At 38.4% G+C, this 24182-nt stretch overlaps 1 protein-coding gene across 2 annotated transcripts in view; it reads left to right on the top strand.

Annotated features, from left to right (window-relative positions):
- LOC124220514 (protein bric-a-brac 2) overlaps positions 1-24182 on the top strand; it is a 111978-nt gene that overhangs the window by 33857 nt on the left and 53939 nt on the right. Inside the window, exon 6 of one of the 2 annotated variants that reach the window (XM_046629534.2) lies at positions 19165-19334. In XM_046629534.2, the coding sequence (XP_046485490.2) occupies positions 19165-19334 (170 nt within the window). Of the gene's footprint in view, positions 1-7029; positions 10906-19164; positions 19335-24182 lie in introns of those variants that run through there. The other variant, XM_046629536.2, reaches the window with a different exon arrangement.

The following is a 24182-nucleotide window of genomic DNA, read 5'->3' on the forward strand; positions in this document are numbered from 1 at the left end:
AAATTTGAAAAAGCTCTGAACGCATATTGTAAAAAGTGGTCGAGTTCACAAGGAATGCCGCATATGTATCAATTATAAAATGACGAAGTTTTAAATTTTGACGCGATTTTGTTTGCTGCAAATTAAGGTAAAACTGGTTTGTTCGTTTCGATAATTGAAAAAGAGTAAAAAAAAAAAAAAAAGAAAGAAAAAAGAAACTTCCTTCTCATTCGAATTCGCAGAAAATCTGATATCAATCGAACAGTCAATACCTACAAGTTCCGTAAAATTGACGCCATATGAAAACGGGGCTCGGAACGAAAGTCGGTTATCGGGGTTTATCAGCGTGGAGGATGAGAAGAGAAACATTTCTGCGAAGCGAAATATCGTTGTGATCCGGGTCGAGTTCAAACTCCCAGGATCAAGGGCACGAGGGATATCCGTAAGCACACAAGGATCTCGTAATCCGGCTTCGTTTGACGTGATGTACTCTACCGTTTTTTTATCACCCAGTGTAATAATTATCTCCTCAGTAAAGTTCAGGACGCTCGACGTTCTTCTTCGTCCTTCGCCCGATTGATCCGAACTCAGCCGTCGTCGAGGGTTCGGGGCGTTTAATTTCCGGCTGTTTAATTTACCAATTGCGGGAAGGTGTTATAATCAAAGATGACGAAAGGTAACGAATCAACGAACCTGCTCCTGGGTTTCTTCGGGCAATCGCAAAGCGTTCCGTGGCAACTGCTCGTCGTTCGCAGTCGACTTCACGTGAAAGGAAAACAGTTTCATCCGTTCCAATTATTTTTACCCGTTTTTCTGTCGTCTATCTGGGAATTTAATCAAGTGCGAACCTAACTCAACGCCAAAAATCTCGAAACTGAACACCCGAATACGCATGCGCCAAATAATGTAGATTCCATTGGTAGATCCATCAAATTCCCCCCCGAGTTTTTCGATTTATTGTCAGGCTTGCCAAATCAGTTGCGTCCAGGTGCAAACTACCCTAATTTAAATGCGTTTCGAGATTATGTTGCGTCGAGGATTCGAGGCGATCAAAATGTGACGGGTCTACGTTTACGTCAACGTAACCTCAAAAATGCTTGCGCGTACCGATATTTCGCCTCCAAGTCCAACCGGACAAAGTTGGCCGGCCTGTCTGAGCAGGGGATAAACTTGGCGCATGCGCACTCGGGTGTTTATTTTACCTGAGACGTTACAGGCGTTACTTAAAAGGCGGATATAATTCGCGCGATAACTTCGTCGATGTTTCGCGTCATGAAAATTAATTAATGCTCTCCTCGTCCGTTGCTTTATAACCCCATTTATACGTATACGAATTATGCATAATGTACAGCCACTTGGAAACGAATAACTATCTTGTGTTCGAAATTGCCAACGATTTATTTAAACAACGAAAAAGGGGAGTGGTAAATTATCACAACAGCTCTGCTGGCATCAGGGCCGGATTTAGGAGAGGGAAATAGAGGCTGAAGCCCCGGGGCCCCGACAATATAAATTTTTAGGTAAAATCTGCTAACAAATGGTATGCAAAGTATGAAAAAAATCACTCTTCTGACAAAATAAAAATAAAAATAAAAATTCTCCCACTTTCGTGAGGCATTGTTTTTTTGCTTGTTTATTATGGCGAAAGCTTCGTAACGGTGAAATTGTTTTTTCCAGTTTTCGATGTCAATGTCTTCAAAATGTTCGAAAATATCGAAAACTCATATTTAAGAAAAATCTCTGCATTTGTGTGTATGTTCTGATGTTGTAAAATTGAAACGATTGTTACTTGAGAACGGTTTGAGCCACAATGCTCCCGTTTCGCACAGGCATTAATCTATACAACCTATACATTCACTGTAAATTTTGTCGAAATTACTCGACAGTTGAGAATTTGACGGGATTTTAAAACTTTCAAAAAACTTCCGTGACCAAGTTATTTTCCACAGATTTGCAAATTTTGTGTGAAAATTTGTCTTTTACAAATAAAGTATCATGGAAGGACGATCGGTATTCAATTTGAGAATTATCGATCGAATGGTTGAGACTTTATGAATTTTATGAAAAATCGTCGAATCGCTCTAACTTGCAAATTTCATGATATCCTACTGATTTTCATTTAAATAATCGTATAAAAGTAAAGTAGATATAAAATTTGAAGAAAATCGGTCAAACGTATCGGAAATTCAAAAAATTTGTAAAATTGTACAAAGACGATTTGGAACATTGTCTGGGTAATAAGTTGGTCCAGTTTTGTATAATTATCAAATATTGCGAATAAAAATTTCAGAGCTACGAGTACATTCCCAAATATTGAAATTACATTGAAAATGTACAATATGTGAAAATTATAAAAAACAGCCTACGAACTACGTTGAGGCAAATACGCTCGTTAAATTTATCCGTACTCAGCAATTGAGAATGATTTACTCTGGCAGCTAGATTTTACCGAAATCATTAATGATTTTTTTCTCGAAAAAGTTTCGCAAAATTCTATCGGCCTAACGATATAATATATTAATTTAGTTGATTTCTTGTATTTTACGATATCTATATAATGCTCGTTGACAGAATTGTATTTGTCCAACATTAAATTATTGAAACACCGTCAAAATGAAGATTATTCATCTAGTTTGAAAAATAATTAGGGGCCTCTCACTTCTTTGTCGCCCTAGGACCAGACCTTTAAATTCAGCCCTGTGTGGCACAATTCAGAACTTCGTTTCTTGTGACAACCTTATCGCGACGTTTTTCGTTTACTCTTCATTCTCGTGTTTTCTTCTGTTCGGTGTTTTGTTTACCCCACTTTCAAGTCGAACGTCTGGAATCGGAGGATAGAAACGCGCGTTGCAATCGTAATTCCTAAATTCGTCGTCTCTTCTTTCATCGCTTTTTGCAAACTGACAAAATTTGGCGTCCCAGGCGAGATTGTAAACCGTCTACCTCGCTTGTGGCGGTATAATACCATTCTATTTGTGCGTGACTCGTAGCCTGTGTGGAATATAATGTGCTTGTTAACACTGCCGCTATTTAGTCTCGCCAACGAGGTTTGAGCTCACAACGTAGGGCAAAAAACTCTGGCGAAGGTACCTCACTTCAGTCTCGTGTGAATTTCACACTGAAAGCGTCAGATGTTTGTTGAAAATAAATTAAGCTCCACCTTGACGATGTTGCATCAACCAGACTCAAAGTTCGATTGAGGAAAGAATGCAGAAAAAACTCAAACAAATTTTTCATCGTTTCATCTCATAACGACACTTTTTTTTACAACATAAAAATCGATGATCATTTCCATTTTCATACGGTATTTTTCATTGACTGAATGTACATGTAAATACGTAGTAACGTAACATAATCGACAGAAGTGCTTTAAATTACGAGCTAAAAAATTGTCTCGATTTATGTACATCGGGGTGTTTCTGAAAAAAATAATTTGCGAATTTCTAACGTGGCACCCCTTGAAATGTCTGTTTAGGTTAAAAGAAAGATTCTGGGAAAATATGAGCATTCTACGTTGTGTGGAAAATCTTTCTCGTTTGATTTTTCACCGTTTCACATTTGTTTTATAGTTAGTTGATAAAGGGTAGTGATGGAAATTTTTTTATTATCGCTCACATCAAACAAAGTATCAATTTACGTCGTGAAATAGACTCAGACTTGTAATATTAAGTCTCCAGTTGATGTTCGAGAAATGTATCGGATAACTTTTTCGTTATTAATTCAATTTTCATAAAATAGCTGTAATTTGATGTGAACTTTTAATTCAGAAAAATAAGATTCCCATTCGTTGTATTGCTGTGTAACGGATCGAGATCTTTGGGTTGATTATAAATTTCCGGAAAGAAATAATAATTGACGTGCCACAACGTGTTTTTTCATAAATTTAAATAAAAAACTTTCAAAAACTGAAAAACCAATCGCGGATGGTTTTCCACACAACTTAAAATGCTCATCTTTTCCCAGAATCTTTCTTTTGACCCAAACAAACATTTTCCGGGATGCCACTTTGAAAAATCGAAAATTGTTTTCTTCCGAAACACTCTGATATACATATAAGGTAAAATTCCTATACGAGTGTAACAGCGTTGAAAGATTTTTCGAGAGTTGTGAAAATATTGACAAAAATCGAAAGAAGGCCGAAATTAAATTTATTTTCACACCAAAATCGCTCGAGTGCTTTTTCCGCCCGAGTTTTTATTCGGGAATCGAGGGAATATATTCCAAACCATCGATATCTGTCCAACCTACTGCATGTAGCGAGTTCCGATGGAAATAGATGACAATCTGAAAACCGAACTGTAACCGTAACAAATTTACGGTTTCGGCAACTCGTTCGATATATACTTACGTAAACGCAATGCGAAATCGATTTGAATATTTGTATGTGTACGGTGACGTATTAAGGGCGACACATCCATCTTGGGCCTTCGAAATTTCAACCGTTTTTCGTCATCTCGAACCGAGGTCCCAGATATTAATCATCGCTACACTCGCGGCGTGTTTTCACAACTAATCTGATCGGCGAGGGAATGAATTTTGATGTCGAGTATGTTTCATCTAGTTCCGGAATCTCATTTTTTTCGTTAGCCGGTTTGCATTGGCGGTAGAGGTTTATTTTTGGAAAAGAATCCACGTGACTAAACAAAAAGACGGGAATGAGATTGTGCCAAGATGAAATATTAAGCTGTAAAATATTTACAAGGCTATGTGATTAGAAAGTATTGAACTGATGTGGTATTTTCTTTAAAATTTATACGTACGTGTGATTAAAAATGACACAAAAAAGCAAAAGTTGTATTTCCGTATCGGTATCGTAACAAATTTATACGTAAGATTGATTTTATTCAGATCAAGTCCAAAATTTCTCTGCGCTTAGAACTTGATTAATCCTGTGGAGAAAATTGTATCTTGAATGAAAAAAAATATGGATTGATAGAAATTTTAAACCTTTTATTCGATTCAAGTATCAACTTCTTTGTTTTTTTAATTTATTCGGATTGGCAAAAACCAGTCGCAGCTCCAATTTTCAGAATATCATTTTGGTGAACACATCCGTGCTTCGAAATCCATATTGAAAATTTTACACAGTTGATCGCTTCATTGAACCCTCATTCTGAATCCTGAATAAAGCTTCAGCCATTTTCATTTTGGAACACGGTATAAAATCCGTTTACCAGTCGCAAAACATCAAAGTAGGAAATAAAAATAATACTTCGATTATGAAAAAATTTAAACGAAACGTCAAACGTTGATACAAAAATAGTTCTTACGTCCTATTCGTATACCACGTTTTTTTATCCATTGTAAATTGGATTCGATATCCGCCCGAGATGCAGATTGTTATCAGATTGACAATAAGCCGATTGTCGATGCACGGCGAGCTGACTAAACGTAACACGATCTCAATGTTGTTCCAAAGTTGGTACCCGTGACGTTGCTGCTAAACTACAATGTCGGATAATTCTCGCCTCGTTGCATATCGTGACATCTAATTTGCAGCCACAATAAGGGAGCGCAACTTACAACAATATGCAGCTGCTGAAAAGACGCGAAAATTAAACACACTGTCAACACGGTGCGCGAACTGCTGTCGAGATGAAAAAGAACACTTGTTGTCTGAGGAATGTTCTCGATTTTGTAATTAACGAAATACGATATTCTCGATTCACTCGTAGAGAAGTTCATCCGCGGTAGAAAAGGGACAGATTGTTCCATCGCACGAAGTCCCAGTGATTAGAAGAAAGGCGACCAGTTTGTTTTTATCTCATTTCATTTCTCATTGACACAGTTCAACCGTCTTTCCCCAAAAGTTCGTTACTCGGGAATTCATTGTATCACGTTATCAGTTTTCTTTAAAAATTTTCGGCTCGTTCTCACCCTCATTTCGATTCGTTGAATAATTTACACGGAGATGACAAAGCACCAAGCTTATGTATACAATTCCGACAAAAATGGTAAATTCAACGAAAGTAAATAAACGGATCTGTTGACCCGATAGAAAACTATGTAGAACTTCATTTCACAATTCAACGTCAAGCGGGTAGTTGAAAAGGAAAAGAAACAAAAACAGGAACAAACTTACTTCTACATGTCGTTAACGACTGCACTTGCAACAAATTTGAAAAGAAATTAAAAATTAAAATAAAGAACCACCAGGGTTTAATCATTTTGAACTTTATAATTATAAAGCCTTTAATCGAATTGTTGATTCCTAGTTCAGCTTTTGTTATTCGAATTCCCTCATATTTTCATCCAACACACAGAGAATTCGGTTTCATTCGTCATCGTTATCATTGGCGCAAATAACGTTACTGTAGATTTTTTCAACGATTCTTTTCTCCCTTTCTAACCTTCGATTCGGACTGTGTCGTTAATTCTTAGCGTCGTTCCAATTACTCGGTGATATTCAATGACGGCAGAAAGGACAACGAGGATAGGAAGGATAGGTATCGTTAAAACCGGGATTTCTAAAATATTTGAAACCATGAATACTCCGCGGACGTTTCTTCGGATCATTCGTCCATCGCTTTCGAATCAATGTTCGGTTGTTTCCGGTCACTGAATCCTTGCGACCTAAGTCTCACGAGTTCAACCTTCGATCACTGACTCTTCACCCATCCGGGGTGCAAATTTCATGGATTGAACATGGCGACGAAAGAACCACCATCGTACCCACCACTTGTCGTTATGCAGTTACGTTACCATGGATCGGTGACTTCGTCCCTTGTTCGCGTCCAAGTCAACGATTTTTTTCTTGCTGTATCCTTTGAGTCGGTGGATAAAATTTGGCGAAGTCGTCTCAGGACGATGATTGTCCCCGACTTGCCCTCGCCGTCTCGCGTAATCTCTCCTGATCCAGGATCAGATCCGTCAGTCCCGTTAAGAAGTGTTTGCGTCCCGTCGTGATCGCTGACTTTTCCGCATGATAAACTTTCTATCAAACAAAAACAAACAAAGAAATGTTTCTCTCACGACACTTGCGACAGGAGAGGCAGGAGAGTGGCGGTGGGATCCAAGGACTAATCCATTTGGTCGGCTGGTGTGTTGCAGTCGCCGTCGGTGCGGACGGATCCTGCGGAGCATCGGCCACCTCGGGAGGATCAGGATCTGGAGGCACGGGTCCAGGTGATCCTTGGGGAGGAGGAGCCGAGGCTGCATCCGGAACTTGGGACTCGCCTCGGCTCTGTCCGCTCTGCGCCCGCGTCTACAGCAACAACAGTAATCTCCGAAGACATCTGAGATCGGCCCACGCGACGGCGACGGATCTCTTGGAGTTGACGTCCCTGCAACGCAGGCTTCCACCACCGCCGCCGCCGCCACTCTCCCCCCCAACTTCCGTCGATCATAGGGCGACGACAATCGCCACCGCCAAGACTGCGACATCCGCAATTCTAGAGCACCTGCAACCGGCCTCCAGCTTCCCTCTTAATCCGGTTCATCGTCAGTTGTACGGCGATGTTCGGGGCACCTCGTAGTCTCCGCGAAATTCACAATCGCTCGGATAAGTCTATGATGGACTATTTTTAATCAGGACACACGTCGCTCTTTCGCTCTAACAAGGTCCGGACGACGGTTTCTTACCCAGCAAGAACCATCTTCAAGTGTAAGATTTCAAGCTCGAGTATTGAGAAGTGCCTCGTTACGTACCGTCACTCTGTCTCATTTGAATAACGTGCAGCGTAGAAAAGTACATTCGTTCCAATGTCCAAAATAATCGCGAAGTACGGTTTGACAGTTGACTTTGGCTTCGTTTTGATATAAATAACAACCGATTTGCTTTTGTAAGTATAAAAATCTCGGTTTCGGTTTGCTGCTTTGAACTAAAGGTATAAAGTGACCTGATTTTGTTAGTACCTATTTGGTTTCTGGTTTCTCCAATGTAACAAAGCCTGTTATTTCCGAAGACAATTCAATTGGATAAGTGGTAACGTTTTTTTTTTTGCACGTAGTTTAAATGGGAAAGAGTTAGATACAGTAAAATGCATAAATGCTTTAATTTTTCGACTAACTTGTTTCGGTCTGAAACAAAGTGCGAGTTCAATTCTGTACGAATTGTGCGACGATTACTGGCGCTGCAGCTGACGCGAGAGAATGGGGTGCACGTAGGCTGCAACAAATAAAAAATAATTGTTATAGAATGGTATTCGCATTTTGTTTTGGCCTGCAAAAAAGTTGGTCGAAACGTTAAGGCATTTATGCATTTTACCGTACATGGAATAAGGAGGCACCTCTTAGATCTGAACTAAACATTCTATACTTTGGCTGAATATTCTATGTTGCCCTAATCTGAAATAGTCCAGTTTATACTCTAGGCTAGTAATGTCGCGATTTCCTGCTGCAGGTAACGTCGAAGTTTACCTATCGAGCGAGCAAATCGTGTGTTATACTTTTTTATCTCCTGAGTAACGGAATGGTTTTAAACCTCGAGAAATTATTAAAAAGCAGACTTTCACTTAGTTTGAGGTTATGACACGCTATTGTAGATAACAGAATCCCATGTTTTTGGTAATTTATCATTATTCTCAGAGTGTTTCTAGTGACCACGCAAACTCCGTCATTCTCCAAAGTTTGAAAGGATTTTATTGTTTTAGAGGAGAAAAAAAGTTACAATTCAATTTAATCAAGTTTCGATGAAGCTTCAATGGTAGTTCCGTCATTCCCTTACAATATCAAATGTATTTATCAGGTTTCTCAATTATTCTCCTTATTTACCATATAATAAGCTTCTTCTAGGTTTGCTTTCTTCAAAATGATTTTGGTGAAAATCATAACGGGCACATAATTTGCAACAATCTTATACAGATTTTATTCATCAATTGTAGAATATCAATCAATTTCCGTAGGATTCGTTCAGGGTGTTTTTAGTTTTTCGTTAGCATAGAAAGGACCAATATATCAGAACGGGTAATAAATGTTTAACCAAGCCTTCGCGGATCTTGTACGACAACGTTTTATGTCGCTTGATTTTCGGGACGATGTTCATCGGCGTTCCAAATCTAGATTTGTGCAGCCACAGGACACGGGATCGATGGTCTGAGCTCTCGGCGTTTTATGTATCGCGATAGGATGAGACGGAATTGAATTTATAGGCAGTTACGGAGGAGAGGAATGTAATACGACGTGACTTTTTTTCGATCTATGTATATGCGAAAAGACAGCGTTCAACATCCCTGGATTCACACGCGGCTATGTTTTCTTTTGTTCGATACTTTTATTCGTCGTCTCAAACGCGAGAAGAATCCGAAGACAATTTATACTCAATCCGATACTCTTTCCGAAATTTGATAAAGTACATAATTATTTGCTATCTGTAATAATTATTTTCACATACAACATTTAAATGCATCGTTTGAAAGAAGAAAAAAGATATCGCTCAACAACGTGTCACATATAAAACTAGCGTTAATGTTTGAAAAAAAAATTTAACCGCAGAAAAAGCTTTAAAAAGCTAAATAAAATTTTGCCAACGAAGCATCGTAGAGAAGCACCTACGAAAGAAATAAATTCTTGTTTCATCCTTGTGCGAATGAGCAAAGCGATCGCAAGTTTCTGTCTTGAATGTGTTTCAGAGAATGGGTAAACGATAGATAATTATTTGAACGTTTGCGGTGCAAGCTCAAGCTTTAACCCAATTCTCATCTAAATTCTCGACGAGGTTCCTCTGCTTTTTGCAAATCGCTTTGTACGGATTGTGCAGCTCGTAGATACGCGCACACACTGCCTGTATTTGCTTGCGGATTACGCGACGACTCTACGGGCAAGTTGGTGCATGAAAATGGAAATATTCTACCGAGATAAAGTTTCAAGCTCAATATCCAGGGCTGACGAGTTGCTGACGGAGTTTCGGGTTTACAGGGAAAACTTGATTAAAGGTTGCCGCATCGTTTTTAGCCCGAGCAAGGGTAGATTTGCTTTCTTCCCCCGACGCTGCCTCGAAATGGGCGGATTAGTCGTGGTTGCGAACAGTGTTCAGAAGTATCTAGTTTCCAAATTTCATCGATACCTCTTCTCAATTTCACAAGAATTCCAATTTTCAAGTATCCGAAACAAATACATAATACGTAATATGTACTAAAGCGTAAAAAAAAAAATAAAAAAAAATACAACACAATACAGTACAAATTAATCTACAGAATTTGTAATGATTTCTTACAATGTTCGGTAAGATTTTCAAAAATAATTGCTAAGCTTTGTACTTTATCGCCGTCGCAAACTGCAACTTGTGATTTGATTTTTAGCCCGCTTGACGTGTGTTGGAATACTTGAAATGACAGGAAAAAAAAAAGAAGAAACGAATCAAACGAAACCTATCGTTACATGCACCAATGTACGTACACCACGTTTTTTGTGTGTCACGTGACGTTATTGTAAAAATTTTACGACAGCTTTCACAAGCAGGCTCGTTTCGAAAATCAAGTTTTTAAAAAATTGTCCAACGTATCAGCGAGCCGCTTTCTAAATTTTTTCACATATTTGTATTGGTTCTCTGTAAAATTGATAAAAACTATCATTGTACACAGATAACCTTATTTTCATTCAAATTTTGCCAACATTTTTCTAACCTTCGTCAATATGAGAATTCTCACCATTTTTTAGGCGACATTTTTAGCATTGTTGAAGACTTATGCTTCGATAAAATCTACCAATTAACCTAATTCCAGGGTGCCAAGCACCCTCGAGGTTTTATTACTTTTGCGTTACTTCCCAAACTCAATCTGTACGTTAATGTATGACCACGAGGTACTAAAACAAACCAATGCATTACAGTATTTCACCGCATATAGTGTATTATAAACATACAATTAATAGACTTGTATTATCTGTGTGTACATTGTTGTAATGTGTACATATTTCGGATTATGTCACGAACGAATGAACGGACGTATGTATGAATAACCGAATAAACGAATAAATAATTGTGTTTAATTAACTTTGACGCTCGCACTTTTACCTCATATACGTATACGATAACTAAACTAGTATCAAGCTGAAAATAGAGTACACAAAGTACTTACAGGCCTTTTGTCCGTCTTTCTTTCCTTTCTCATTTCACGAACGAGAATGGTGCTCTGAATATTGCACGCGGAACGTACTTCAAGCATCGGCAAATGTTTCTTTTACCGGGTAAAGTAATTAGCGGCTCGTAAATATCGATCAGGAAAGCTTGGATAAAAAATTTACAAGTTGTTTGGTACGCAGCGCGTGCGGAACCTAACGGCGTTACTTTTTCCCCTCGTCCTTTTATTCTCCCGAATTGTTTTCTTTTTTTTTTTTTTTTGATCATTATTTTTTCGCAAATTATCCTCCGAGTATCCGAATCGGGTTACACTCGCTGGTTTAATTTTTCTCGTTTCGCCCTGGGATTTCTCGTGATTCGTACGGAGTTGTGTTAGCTGGTCGGGAATTACCCGGTATCAATAATTCAGGGCTTTCGAATCACGCGTTCGCGAATCACGGTAATAAAAATAGTATGGTCAAAAAAGTTGTTTCGCATCATCTGATCGTTGATTTGACACTGAAAATCCTATAGAACAAGTATTTCTCCTTTTGTATAATCGAATCTATCTTTAACCTTCTTCTTTAAGTTACACTTCTATTTTATTCCTAAGAACAGGTAAATTTTAGTCTCGTTTCTTTTTTTTTCTTCACACATATTCAATCAAGATCAATTCGACAAATGCGTACAAAAATAATAGTAAAAAATAAAGTTACAGATACTGTATTCGAATTTATTGGGTGTTGTTTTTTTTTCTGTTTAGAATAATTTATTACAGATAAGTTTGATTTCCAATTAACTATAGAAGGGTAAGTTTTCAACTCTCAAAATCACATTATACTTCGATACTGCCAACGATTTTTCACCGAGTTTTTTGGCTTTCTCTTCAAGCAAGTACTGAAAAACAAAATTGTAACCACAGGATAAGAATTTCTATTCGTAAAAGCTTTACCGGTACGAATATAATGAAGAATGGTGAAAGCTCATTGTTTTCCGCCAATGACCGGACACACGACGCAGTACCGAGGCTAGTCTGTCGTAATAAACTCTTCCTCAGAATTATGAACATAGACGTACCGTATAATAACGTGATATTCTTTTCCAGACCCCCATATGGGGCAGTTTTTATTATCTAGCTAAGTAATGTCTCTCGGTATAATCTAGCTCAACACCGCAACGGTATATTCCCGAGGGAAGAGGGTGAAAAAGACGAAGAAAAAAAAAAAAAAAAATAAAAGAAAAACAAGAAGAAGAAGAAGAGGGGGATTATCTAGTTAAACAGTCTTTCCAGTCTCCGCATGGGAGTCGATATCTATGTGTTCAGTTTTCCATTTCATATTCATATTTTTTTTCTGACAACCCTCGGGCTATGATTTGAAAAAGTGAATGAAAAAAACGAGATATTGAATATAAATGAGGAGAACATTTTTTATCATCTTCTGCATCCAGTCCGAGCTATCAAGACACTTTTCACGTTCTCGCGAGTCGATTGCCAACTCGAGTAACTTTCATCCTCCCGTCATTCGAAGACCTCGTAATTTTGACTGTAGTAAGTAAAGCGTTCAAAAAGTGGTCCGAGGTTAGGTGAACAGCCTTGGATTGCTTAAAACTAAACTTGCAGTTGTTATAACTCTAGTGATGTTTGCTAAACTTTTGTGTAGAAATTGGTCTTCTTGGAACACATGAAATAGGCGGTGCGTTAATAAAGTGATAATATTCCTCGAGATGTGATTGAAATGACGTTTGAAATGATGTGGCTGATGGAAATGACGTTTGAAATTTAGGAAGTGTGATTGTGTGTCCTATGATTTCTTCAAAATCCCGGAACACGGTGATATTGTAGATCAAACCACAGTAGCCGGTGTCATTTTTTTCCGTTTCTTGAAATCACTCGCTTGGTTTTGGCACGAGTTTCATCAATTCACAATATTTATCAAATAAACTAAAGACGGGTCTTCGTGAGAGACTAAAATTGAGAAAAAAGACTAAGCTTTCCGAAGCGATAAATGGTTGATTTTGATTGTGGTGATGCCATGTTTTATACATAATCAGTGAAATTTCATTATTCATGAAGTACATTGGCGCCTATTTTAAATTCTACATTTCGGTTTCCGTCTATTAAACACTTTGTTATACATACCCCCGTTCTCTAATGCGGAAGTTGTGTCTCGTTGAATACACCTGTACACACTTGTACTCGGAAACACGACATCTATTTAATGCAGACCGCAGTGACCAATATTGGCGCAATTAAATTTCGACGGGTGCATATATGAGGGATTCTCCGTCAACTCGGCCACTTTTTTTTCGACCATCTCAGATCTGCCCCATAATTGGTTATATCAAAGTACTAGTGAAAGGTACTCCATGTGAATTTTTTCAGATTTTTCAATTCATTATTTGAGAAATTGCCGTTTTTTTTCGAATGAATATATCTCGGAAACTTGAAGTAACTGAAAAAAATGACTCTGCATAAAAGTTGTAATTTTTTGTTAGCTTTCGAGAGGAATTTTTGAAAAAAGTTTTACGTTCCGGTAACGCTGATTTTTTACCAAAAAAGGAATAAATAATTTTTTTTATTCAAAAAGGACCCTTTTTGTTGCTGAAAAAATTACAGAGTCTTTCAATATGCGTGACAATATCGCCAAAAAATCGCCAGAGTGGCACGGATCGAGGTTCTAGGGTAAAAAAAATGAAGCCACACAAATTAACCTTTTTATACCGGAATCTCGACTGAATTTGGCTTCATTTTTTTTACCATAGAACCTCGATCCGTGCCACTCTGGCGATTTGTTGGCGATATTGTCACGCATATTGGAAGACTCTGTAATTTTTTCAGCAAAAAAAAAAAAGGATCCTTTTTGAATAAAAAAAAATTATTTCTTCCTTTTTTGGTAAAAAATCAGCGTTACCGGAACGTAAAAATTTTTTCAATAATTCCTCTCGAAAGCTAACAAAAAACTACAACTTTTATGCAAAGTAATTTTTTTTTCAGTTACTTCAAGTTTCCGAGATATATTCACTTGAAAAAAAAAACTGCAAGTTCTCAAATAATGAATTAAAAAATCTGAAAAAATTCACATAGAGTACCTTTCAGTAGTACTTTGATATAACCAATTATGGGGCAGCTCTGAGATGGTCGAAAAAAAAATGGCCGAGTTGACGGAGAATCCCTCATATGTAGCAGATTGGGTGATAACTTGCGTACACGGTTCAAGCTACGCTAACTCCGTGTGATTGGTAAATAACGATTTGTTAACCGTGCAATCGACCGTAATAGTCTAGAAATCGAATTCCATCACACAGAGGAATATCTGCAATTAAATTTTATGCTTCTCTCTAATTCGTCATCGACTTGTTATCTGACATATCAAATTCATTCCTATGGGAATGGAATCAGGAATGGAACAAGCGGAAAATCTGAGTGGATATATGATTTTGAAATTATACCACGTCGACTTGAGCAGCTCATTGATTGTTTAATGTAATTTTATTCACTCAAGGGTGGCTACCGCGGGAAATTACTCACAATTAGCATATCGTACTTTTGTATTTTCGTGTTAAAGTAACCGAGTATTATGACTATGAAAGGGTATATGTACGTACCAACCTAATTTGTAAGGGGTTATTTGATGGATCTGTTTACCACTGCGGTGGGATTATTGTGTAATTCTCTATGCAAATTTTACACGGTATCGAACATGTAGAGTAATTTTCATAGTCGTTACTGTTTTTCGTTGTATAATTTCTCGCTCGAACACAAACATATTAATTCTCGTCGACTCCGTTTGCATCTGGTGTTTGCTGATGCGAGTTAGAAGCCCGAATATTGTCGGATTCGGAATAACTAGTCGAACGTTTTTTAGATAAAGTGAATAAATTGATTAAAAATTTTTAGTAGCGTTGTTCGTGCTACTCTTCCTAAACACGAATGAAACAACGTCTCTAGTATCCGATAAAAATGAATCTGAGCACTTTGAGAACGGTTTATCAATGAGACCGTTGAGAATGATTGAACTCTGGTGTATTTGATTAGATTCCGATGTCTTAGGCTTGTTTCATTCGCCATGGAGATCTTTAGATGTGGCCCGAGAGTAATTTTACAAATAGTTATCTACAGAGTAGATAAAAATAGATTTTCGCAAGTACAGTACAACAGACGACCGTCAACGATTACATTTTTGCGTTGAATGTTCTTCAAACAATTTTTGGTGTCCAGGCCTGTGAGCAAAATGAGCCAAAAAACATTAGAACCGGTTCAAAACACCAGAGTTTAAGTAATTTTGATCATTCTTACGATAAAACTTTTCCTCTCCATTGTTACTCAAACTTTTTCTGATTCATTTTTATCACATATTAGAAATGTTGTTCACCATTGGTGTAAAGAACACTTCCGGAGGTTTTTCTATATCGTTCTTCTCTTCTCTTAGCTTTTCATTCAGACGCTCCAACCTGTTCATCATTAAAGCATCTCGCTCCAATTCCGCTTCGATTTTCTTCATAAAAATAGACATTGCAGTGCATGGTCGTTTTTTCGTTTAGATTGGAAAAAGTTTGCCCACACGTTGCCGCACTAACGTTTACCGACGCGAGGGCGGTCAGCGTCTATGATCAACCCTACGCTGATGGACGGAGTAGTTTATTTTTAATTAAAAAGTCTTAACGAGAAAACGTATTAACCCAGATCCCCAAAACGAAGGTTGTCTCTTCCGCAACGTGACTGCAGCCTTTAACGAGAAACGTAACGGCCGTTGAAACGAAAGCGGGTAAGATTTCAATTAAAGGAAAAATGCTATGACAATTATTAAAGACTTTCTCGATCACGTAGAAAATAAAAATAAAAATAAATAACCTTGGCCTTATTCTGTTCAATTAAAAAATTTTCCCAAAATTATAACCCGTATCTTTTAAGACTATTTCTCGATATTTCTTACAATTAGAGACGCCCTGTAGGATAATTTTACCGAGATTTACTGACCCCGATACGACGTAAAAAGCTCGAGAGCTTGAAAAGCGTTGACGCGAGTACACCTAATTGTAAGCCTCTTTCGCCGGGTTTCTATTGCTGGCTTTTCTCGCCTCGTTTTTCCGATCCAATTTACTATCACTCGCAGCTGTTCTCCATTTGTCAATTCTCTTGCACGTCAATTACCGTGAGAAATCAAATTCTCAATGCTAGAAAATGCTTTTTCTTTTTTTCGTCTAATCGACTGAAATAATCGGGAAATTGCACAAAGAACTGCTGCGAGATGCTTTTGTAAAAAGCTTCAGCAGTTTTTTTCACGTTATTTTTGTCTTTCTTCTCGGCATGGGTATTAAATTTTCAATTTTTTAGTTTCCGATTAGGGCGATTTTTTCCCTTTTTTATATCACAAGGTCCAATCCTTGGCTTTTGCCGAAATTAACATCGTTCCGAAGTGTTAGATTCTTAACTCATGTGTAAGAAGTACCGCATTCTACGTGACTCTTACCTACTTGAATAACGTGTACAAAATTATACTCTTTCCGGTTTGATAACGGTACTTTCCAAAATAATCCCGTGGTACAGTTTCATATTTGAACTGTTTTCATTTTACTACAAATAATAACAAATATTCATTTTCGTAGACCTTCGAATGCGGGCTTCAGTCCACCGTTTTGCACAAAAGTTAAAAAAATCTGTTTTTGTTGATATTTGGTTCTGGTAACTCCAATATTAAAACTATTGTCATTTAATATCACGTGATGTAAGAGACTTCTTAAATTTGAGCTAACAATTCAATACTTTGGGAAGATTTTCAATGCGCAAAGGACTAATGTTTAGACTTTGTTTCGACAAAGAAAAAATGTTGTCATAATTGAACAGAGTCTAATAGAAGGTATATGAAAACTCGATAAATTACGAAAGGATATGCAAAATAATAAATGAGAGAAATTAATACCGTAAGAAAAGTATGACCGACAAAACTAAAATCAATATCACTAAGCACCTTATTGAGCCTGATGTGGTGAAGTTTGGATTAAAATATGCCGCTTTCTTTGATGCAAGAAGGACTGCCTTCGAATTCTATTCACTGATTTCCATCGTTTCTCTGCCAAACGCTTACAATACTAAAAGCGGTGAAAAAAATGAGATAACTATATAAAGAAATTAATTTTCCAGCGTCGCCTCTTTATTAAAACCCGCTAATCTCGTCAAACCTCAGCGAGTTCGATTACAATTAGCTGTAGGTACCCTAATTGCGACCCAAATTAAATCCAGATATTATATAACTAAGATTCAGCGGTTCTCAACGGTCGATGCCTCCGCGAACCTTTGAAGGTCTCCTCAATTTCTGCCAGCCTCATGCAACACCATGCAAGTAGCTCTAATTGTCAGATCCGGTAGGTGATTCTCGTCAGGGAAGAAGAGCGCTCGTGCCCGTGGGTCTTGTTAATGGAAACAGTCTGGAAGTATCAGCCCGGAGATCAAAGAAACGTCGAAGCGACTTGGGGGAAAACAACCCTCACCGTGTCGCGAGCAGCTACGTACATCAAGCAGGGCTGCCAACTACGAGACTGTGTAATGAAAACCTGAGCCTACCTTCGTTATCCTTGGGCAGAACTTCGGGGAATAAATTTTCCCCACTTTCACGCATGTCGCGGAGCTTAGGTGGATCGGCTCGTAATACGTTGTCTGCCTTTGCGTTGCCTCGTTGTACAGAAGGTCGGTTCTAATTCGCCAGGATTACCCCTCAAGCGTTTAGGTGGTGTAAAATTATCGACTAAACGGCCCGGCGAGTAGATGGAATCGTTGTAAACATGCGCCCAACATCTGGCTCCTTATAGATCATAATCGCCTCGTATCTAGGTGGAATCCAGTATTTTCGAGCAATATTGTATCCTGTAAGGCAACGTACTACGGCACCATGACTCAATGAGAATTACAAAACGAGAATTACCGTAGAAAGAAAAATGGGTAATCATTTGGATCAGGGTGACAGAAACCTTACTGTGCCGGTGTTCCACCTCTGGTGTCGTGTAGCTACCCATGTGTTACACTGCATCGAGATTTTTACCTGACATCATCCATTCATTGGGCTACTTCATTTGTGAGAAGGCTAAATAGTTTAGACTGATTCGTACTATATTTTAAGGGAAACTACAAAGTGTCTCGTAGAAGTTGTGGTAACACCAATCGTTGGTGTACCGGGTAAATTGAAAGGTAGAACTGAGAACATTCCATTATCAGTTGCAATTTGACAACAGGCTGACTTAATAGTGTTATTACAAAAACTGTTGCTGATTTCAAGCCACTTTAGAGTAAATCATACAATTGGAGTTGCTAGTAGTCATATAAAATCGTGGTAGGTACTATCAGTATCACCGACATCCCGATAGTGGAACTGCACGAGTTCTTGTACTTATTTCTACAGCAAAAATGTTATAATAATGATGTTGTGTCTTCAGCAACATCTTTTTTTTCGTGAGGCTGAAGTTGGTAACGTTATTTACCAAGTTAAAACGTTGTTGGATATAAAAATTTTAACACAATTTTAAAATGACCTTAACGTAGTTCAACTTTGAAAATATAAATAAACTTTGCTTCGTGACAATTGACGAAATTCCAGACAATCACAAAGTTACGGCATAAACATTTTTCGTAAACATGCATCATCAAGACAACGTTGTCGACTTCAACTTTATTGTTTTCCATGACAAGATCCTTACCGATAAACGTAACTGTCAGCGGCGTTTCTATTGTCTGATATCTATTTCCAATGTCTAAAACTGGAAAGCCTTCCTGCTTTCTCGGTTTGGCAGATGGATCGATATTCGATAAGCGATACACCTGTTCCGTCTCTTGGGCTTGCATTTGTCGTACTCTGGCTCGCAACCTGATCGGTTTTCCAGCGTCAGGGGACTCTATACAATTTTTATCACTTCGGAGACACTTTTCTCCTTGCTACCTGTCACGTTATATAAAGACAGTCAGCGACACCAGCTCACTGTTCAGTATTGTTGTGGATCTAGAAGATCGTTAATTTTAATGCTCAACGAAAGAAAATCGGTGGAATGGATGCGACTGAGCAAAATCTGAATAGAAAATTGACAGGGTTGAAAAAGTTTTGTTTTTCCTCGAGGAAACCGAATTGGAGATTTGCGGATTCGTGCCGTTCGACGGTGAGTTGAAGAAGTGATTTCATCTTTTTTCTCCTTCTCTTTGACAGGTCGTAGAGTGCGACGTGGCAGGCCACGTCTTGGGACTAGGGGAGGACGTCACCTTTCTCTTCATGGGGATTCACCCTCCCGTGGGGATTGGCTTCCTCTGGACATGAGGACCGCCCCTCCGGCTGTCCCAGCATTTCGCGGCTTCGAGGAAGCTACCTCCGATGGGGTGGTGAGTTATGAATAAGTCTATACATTTTAACCACGCTTTACAACATCACGCAACAAATCACCCTTCAAGATGCTTCGCTTGGCTCACCTTGAGTGATACTTACAATTTTTGTTGCGTGACATGCCGCGCTCGATGTAGCCATCTCAATTAAATTTTTTCATGTGAGACAATATTCTAAAGTCATACATGTTAAGTTAGAAACGAGCAAAAAAGCAGTTGAGCGCATATCTGCTAAAGGACCTGCAGTCGCCAGTAAAGAAGGCCATCCTGTTGACCTCACTGAGCTGCGGGACACATTTGGTGACCAAATCTGGACCCACAAAGTCGAAATTTTCAATATTTTCACAATTCTCTCTATCTGCCAAATCCCTCACTCTATTGTTTCGATTTCATCCGACTGGACATTATATACGCTGAGAAAAATTTCATTTTTTATAGTAAGTAGAAAAATTCAGTAAAACAGGTATCGTTAAAAAAAACTGTATGAATATTGTTGGAATTACGAAAATCGAGGTACGCGTAACCATTTTGCACTATCGTCGATCCTTTTTTGGTAATTGCAATGCAAAATCAGTTTGTTCGGTTTACTTTACTTTTTTAGTTTTTAGCAAACCTCAGAATCGAAAATCAGTCTCGTTTAAATTTTTAAACTGGTAACAAGTACAATCTAGTCTCGTTCAAAGTCTTAAGGTCATATAAAATATCTTAGCTCTTCAAGCTATATTTTAACTGAATAACAAACATCTAATTAAGACTTGTACCGACTTGAGGGTAGTTCACTTCTGAGCGGTAAGCAATAGACTGCGATTGGGTTCAACTTCGCTTTTGCGCTTAACATCAACCGGGAAGTCAAGTAGTTTGGTTGAATGAATGCGTGGGATTATTAGAATATGAGTTTGATATTCATTGATTGGTTTTAAAAGGTGGATACGACAGTTTCGAAGGTAGATGAGTAGTGCGTAGGTCGAGATGTAAAGATGAAGTGACTTGGGATGAGCAGAACGAAGCGTGAGTGAGTGCAGAAAGCAGAGTGCATCGTTAGGGTTCTGGAAATGAGAGAAGATAGATGTCACACAGTCGCACAAGGACGTTGTAAGCGTACGACACGAAACAATTTTTCTAGTATAGTTTGTAAAATATATCAACCATTCACAGTTAACATCAAAACTCAATCTCCTAAGGCCTTTCAGATGAATTTAAAAGTGAGTCAAGCAACAAACAATAAGACGAATCTTTTTCCATCGAGAGTGACGGTAATTAGCATAGGAAATTATATGCTCCTTTGGTAAATAATAATTAATGAACATTTAAGAGAAACATATTCATGCAATTACGATAAATTTTTATACACCCTTGCACGAATTGCGCGTCCAATTCCCTACAAAGAAGAATTCTTGCATTTTAACCACCTTTCATTCAAACACGGGTTTTCGGGTGAAATACGGGTGAAATAATTTGGAATTTTCAAATGGACTCGAGTTTACTTATACTCGACGCATACCACTACCACTGTAGAGTCGAGTAAGATGCCCAGAAAATAATCACACCTTGGTTAACTGTTTGCGCTTACCCCACTTGGCAAAATCAACTGGCACTCTGTTCCTCCGAGATTGCTCCAGTGTTTGAATTGCTTACTCCTGTCCTCGTTTAGCAAGGACGATGCGGACAGTACGGCATGGCACCATAACCGTAACCGTACTCCTCGTAATATAAATTATGCCCGTTTTGTAGACACCGGACTCGGCCCTGCCGGCCGGTTTCCAAATAACACTAAAAAGACCCGAGTTCTCACGACTGACATTGCCAAGCTCGGCGTTCCTCAAGTCTACGACCGTATTCGGAACTCTGGACATTACCTGACTAACAAGAGCCACACCCGGCTGGCCCATGTTTCTCATTGCTGCTAATTTCGCTAGTCTGCATTTGTGGCCACCACCTCAGGATATGATGGACACCAGTAAAAGCTCCTGAAGGATTGTGACGAATGTGATAATCGCCGTTACGTGTTACTACAGCCAAATAACATGACGGAATATCGAAACATAGTTCGTCAGTTTCAACCGAGTGGCCCTTCATTTTAGGAAGTCGTTAATTATACAGTTGGAAATCAAATTTTAAATTGAATGAACCCGAATGACTTGAATATTCTTTGAAATAACGAAGAATGATGCGAAATTACTCATATCATTGGTTAGCATTCCAATTGAACCGAAATCGTATCGAATCGATTTTCATCTTATTATGCGCTTTTGTTCATTTCCAATTTACCAAGGGATCTCCATAGTTTTTCAATGATTTTCCGCCGTTCTAGGTGATTTTTAGTCATTTGTTATGACATCCTGTGATTCTATCCAATTCGGAAATTTTTTAAAAAAGCTAAGCACACGTGGAAATTATTGAAAATTAATGGAAATCACTTGGTACCCTAGAGGTCAACGATTGATCACATGATAAGGTAGAAATCAATAGAAATAAATCTCGATAAAATCAAGTTACTCAAAAAATATCAAGGTTTGAAAGGTTTCTTTTCTTTGAATTTCGCGGTTATTAAAGAAGTAAACACAAGATTTCCCTTACACGTCAAAAAGCGTACACTTTATAGGTGTAAATGTAACTCTATTTACGATAGCTTGTAAATTCAGGCCACGGTTTTATTATTTTCGAAATAGTCTTGTCGAGATTCACTTTGCGCTTTTGCAATGTAATACGCCTGTATGCATATATTTTTATGCGCGTGTTTCACCTACATTATCCAGTCAAAGGTATGGAATATGAAAGACGATGTCGAGGTCGACGGAGAAAATGTACCGTCAAAGGATTGTTAGAGAGACACTTCATGGATGCTCGTATCTTCTGCCAGCGGTGTAAAGGGTATACCTGATACAATCTTTTATAAGCATAAAGATTGGCGCACTGGAAACAAGATGTTGAGTTCTTTGTTTCTGCCTACCGGGAGAGAAAACTCTACCAAACTCCAGCAAACTTTAAGGGCTTTATTTTCCTCGGAGGAATTCATATCCGCATTCCATGAATGGTGAAATTCCTCTAGGTAAAATATCAGAGGCAGCGCGGATTACAAGAGAGATCTCGTCTCTGAAAACGACCTGCAGTCTTCAAAGTTCACAGGGGTTCATCTTCTGAATAAATATATGTACGTTTGAATACCGGACGAGTTCTATGCGCATATCTCCGAATCAGTTATGTCATATGGGGTTTTTTGGAAATTGAGACAAAGTTCCCCCTATGTCACGTTACTATCGTTATTTTTTTTATTTGGATCAAAAAAACTCGTGGGAGTTTCAATATGGTCGCAAGATTTTGCGAATTTTTATGGAGTATTCCTGTGCGAGTTATATAGGGCTTTGGAAATTTCTATGGGGTTTTGGGAATTTTTATGGGGTTTCGAGAATTTTTATGGGGATTTCATGGGGTTTTGGGAATTTTTATGGGGATTTCATGGGGTTTACTAGTTTTTGTAGAAAAGTTTTGCGCAGGATCTTTATTGAAATTAAATAAAACGGTTTGCAACTGTTACGGGATTTCAGGAATTTCTATTCGTGTTAGAGATCTTCGCGGATTGAACGAATTTTCTATGGAGGATGTTGGTGAGAGTTCAACTTGGGTTCTTCCTACGATTGACATGCAATACCCTTGAATTCTTCAACGTAACAGGGGCGAAGCGTGCAGGCGGCAATATATTTGTCTATTATAATATAAAATTTTTTGATAAAATGTTTGTCCGCTCCTTATTACCGATCTACTCCATCAACGTGACATCGAGGAATTGCTGGACCGGTGCGAATACCGTGGGTGTGTATGTTTAATAGAAATATGACGTCCAGTCATATGATCGATAGGGATTTACGTTAGTTTAAAATTGAAACGCGCCTCTTCTGTCGAGAGTGATACAGGTACGGTTATAATAAATACATGGCAGATTTCGCAGTATTTTTTTTTTTGTTCGGGTGGCGAAATTAAAAGCTATCTCTTGGAGGTGAAATGACTCCTGGATTGAATTGTTTACGGAACGCTTACTTCTCCTGGATTCGCCGTGTCGTCAGAACCCAGTAGTGCCGAAAATGAAGGCTCATCGTTTTCCGTTTTAATTTCTCGGCAAAATATCTTCTCGTGACTCGACTTAGCATATTCCTGCAGTATATTGACGGGCGATGGGGTGAATAGTAATTTTGCCTCACCCTCACTTTTTCCCTCCGTCATAAACTCCGCGTCTCACATTGCGCTGACCTCAATAACACGGATAAATTTTTCATATTTCTATATTTTCGGAACATTCCGATAACTCGAGGTTAGCCGCTCCGGATGTTACGGTCTTTAAATTTTTGTCGAACATCATTCTTCAAGTGCAATACAATTTTGCGACAGACGTTACGAACGCTTGAAATATTTATCGTTCTTCACCGTTGCGTTGTAAAGAAAAGTGAGCATGACATCCTGGCATGGAAAATTTTTCTCATCCCATCAGGGAAAAACCATTGTTGCACAATTTTAGAACGACTTTCGACGATTTCGTTTTGCCAAACATGAGTATATTTTATTTATCGTGCGAAGTAACGATCTTTCCTCAACGCGCATCGTTGCAGTAACGTTGCTAACTTCGTCGTCATCTCATAACCGGTTACTTCCACGAAGAAGTATTTCCGGTTCGATGTGCAATCACGCTGTAATCATGTTGACATTTGGTCTAATATCCTTGATACTGTGTGCCTAGCAAATTGTTTACCATGGAAGGCGTCACCGGCGTTTCATTATTTTTCCCTGCTTCCTTTTGCTGCACGCACTGAATAAACCCAATTTCTTAATTCCCTCTTGTTTTTTATTATCTCAAGC

The sequence above is a fragment of the Neodiprion pinetum genome, chromosome 5, assembly GCF_021155775.2.
Source record: "Neodiprion pinetum isolate iyNeoPine1 chromosome 5, iyNeoPine1.2, whole genome shotgun sequence".
Classification (NCBI taxonomy): domain Eukaryota; kingdom Metazoa; phylum Arthropoda; class Insecta; order Hymenoptera; family Diprionidae; genus Neodiprion; species Neodiprion pinetum.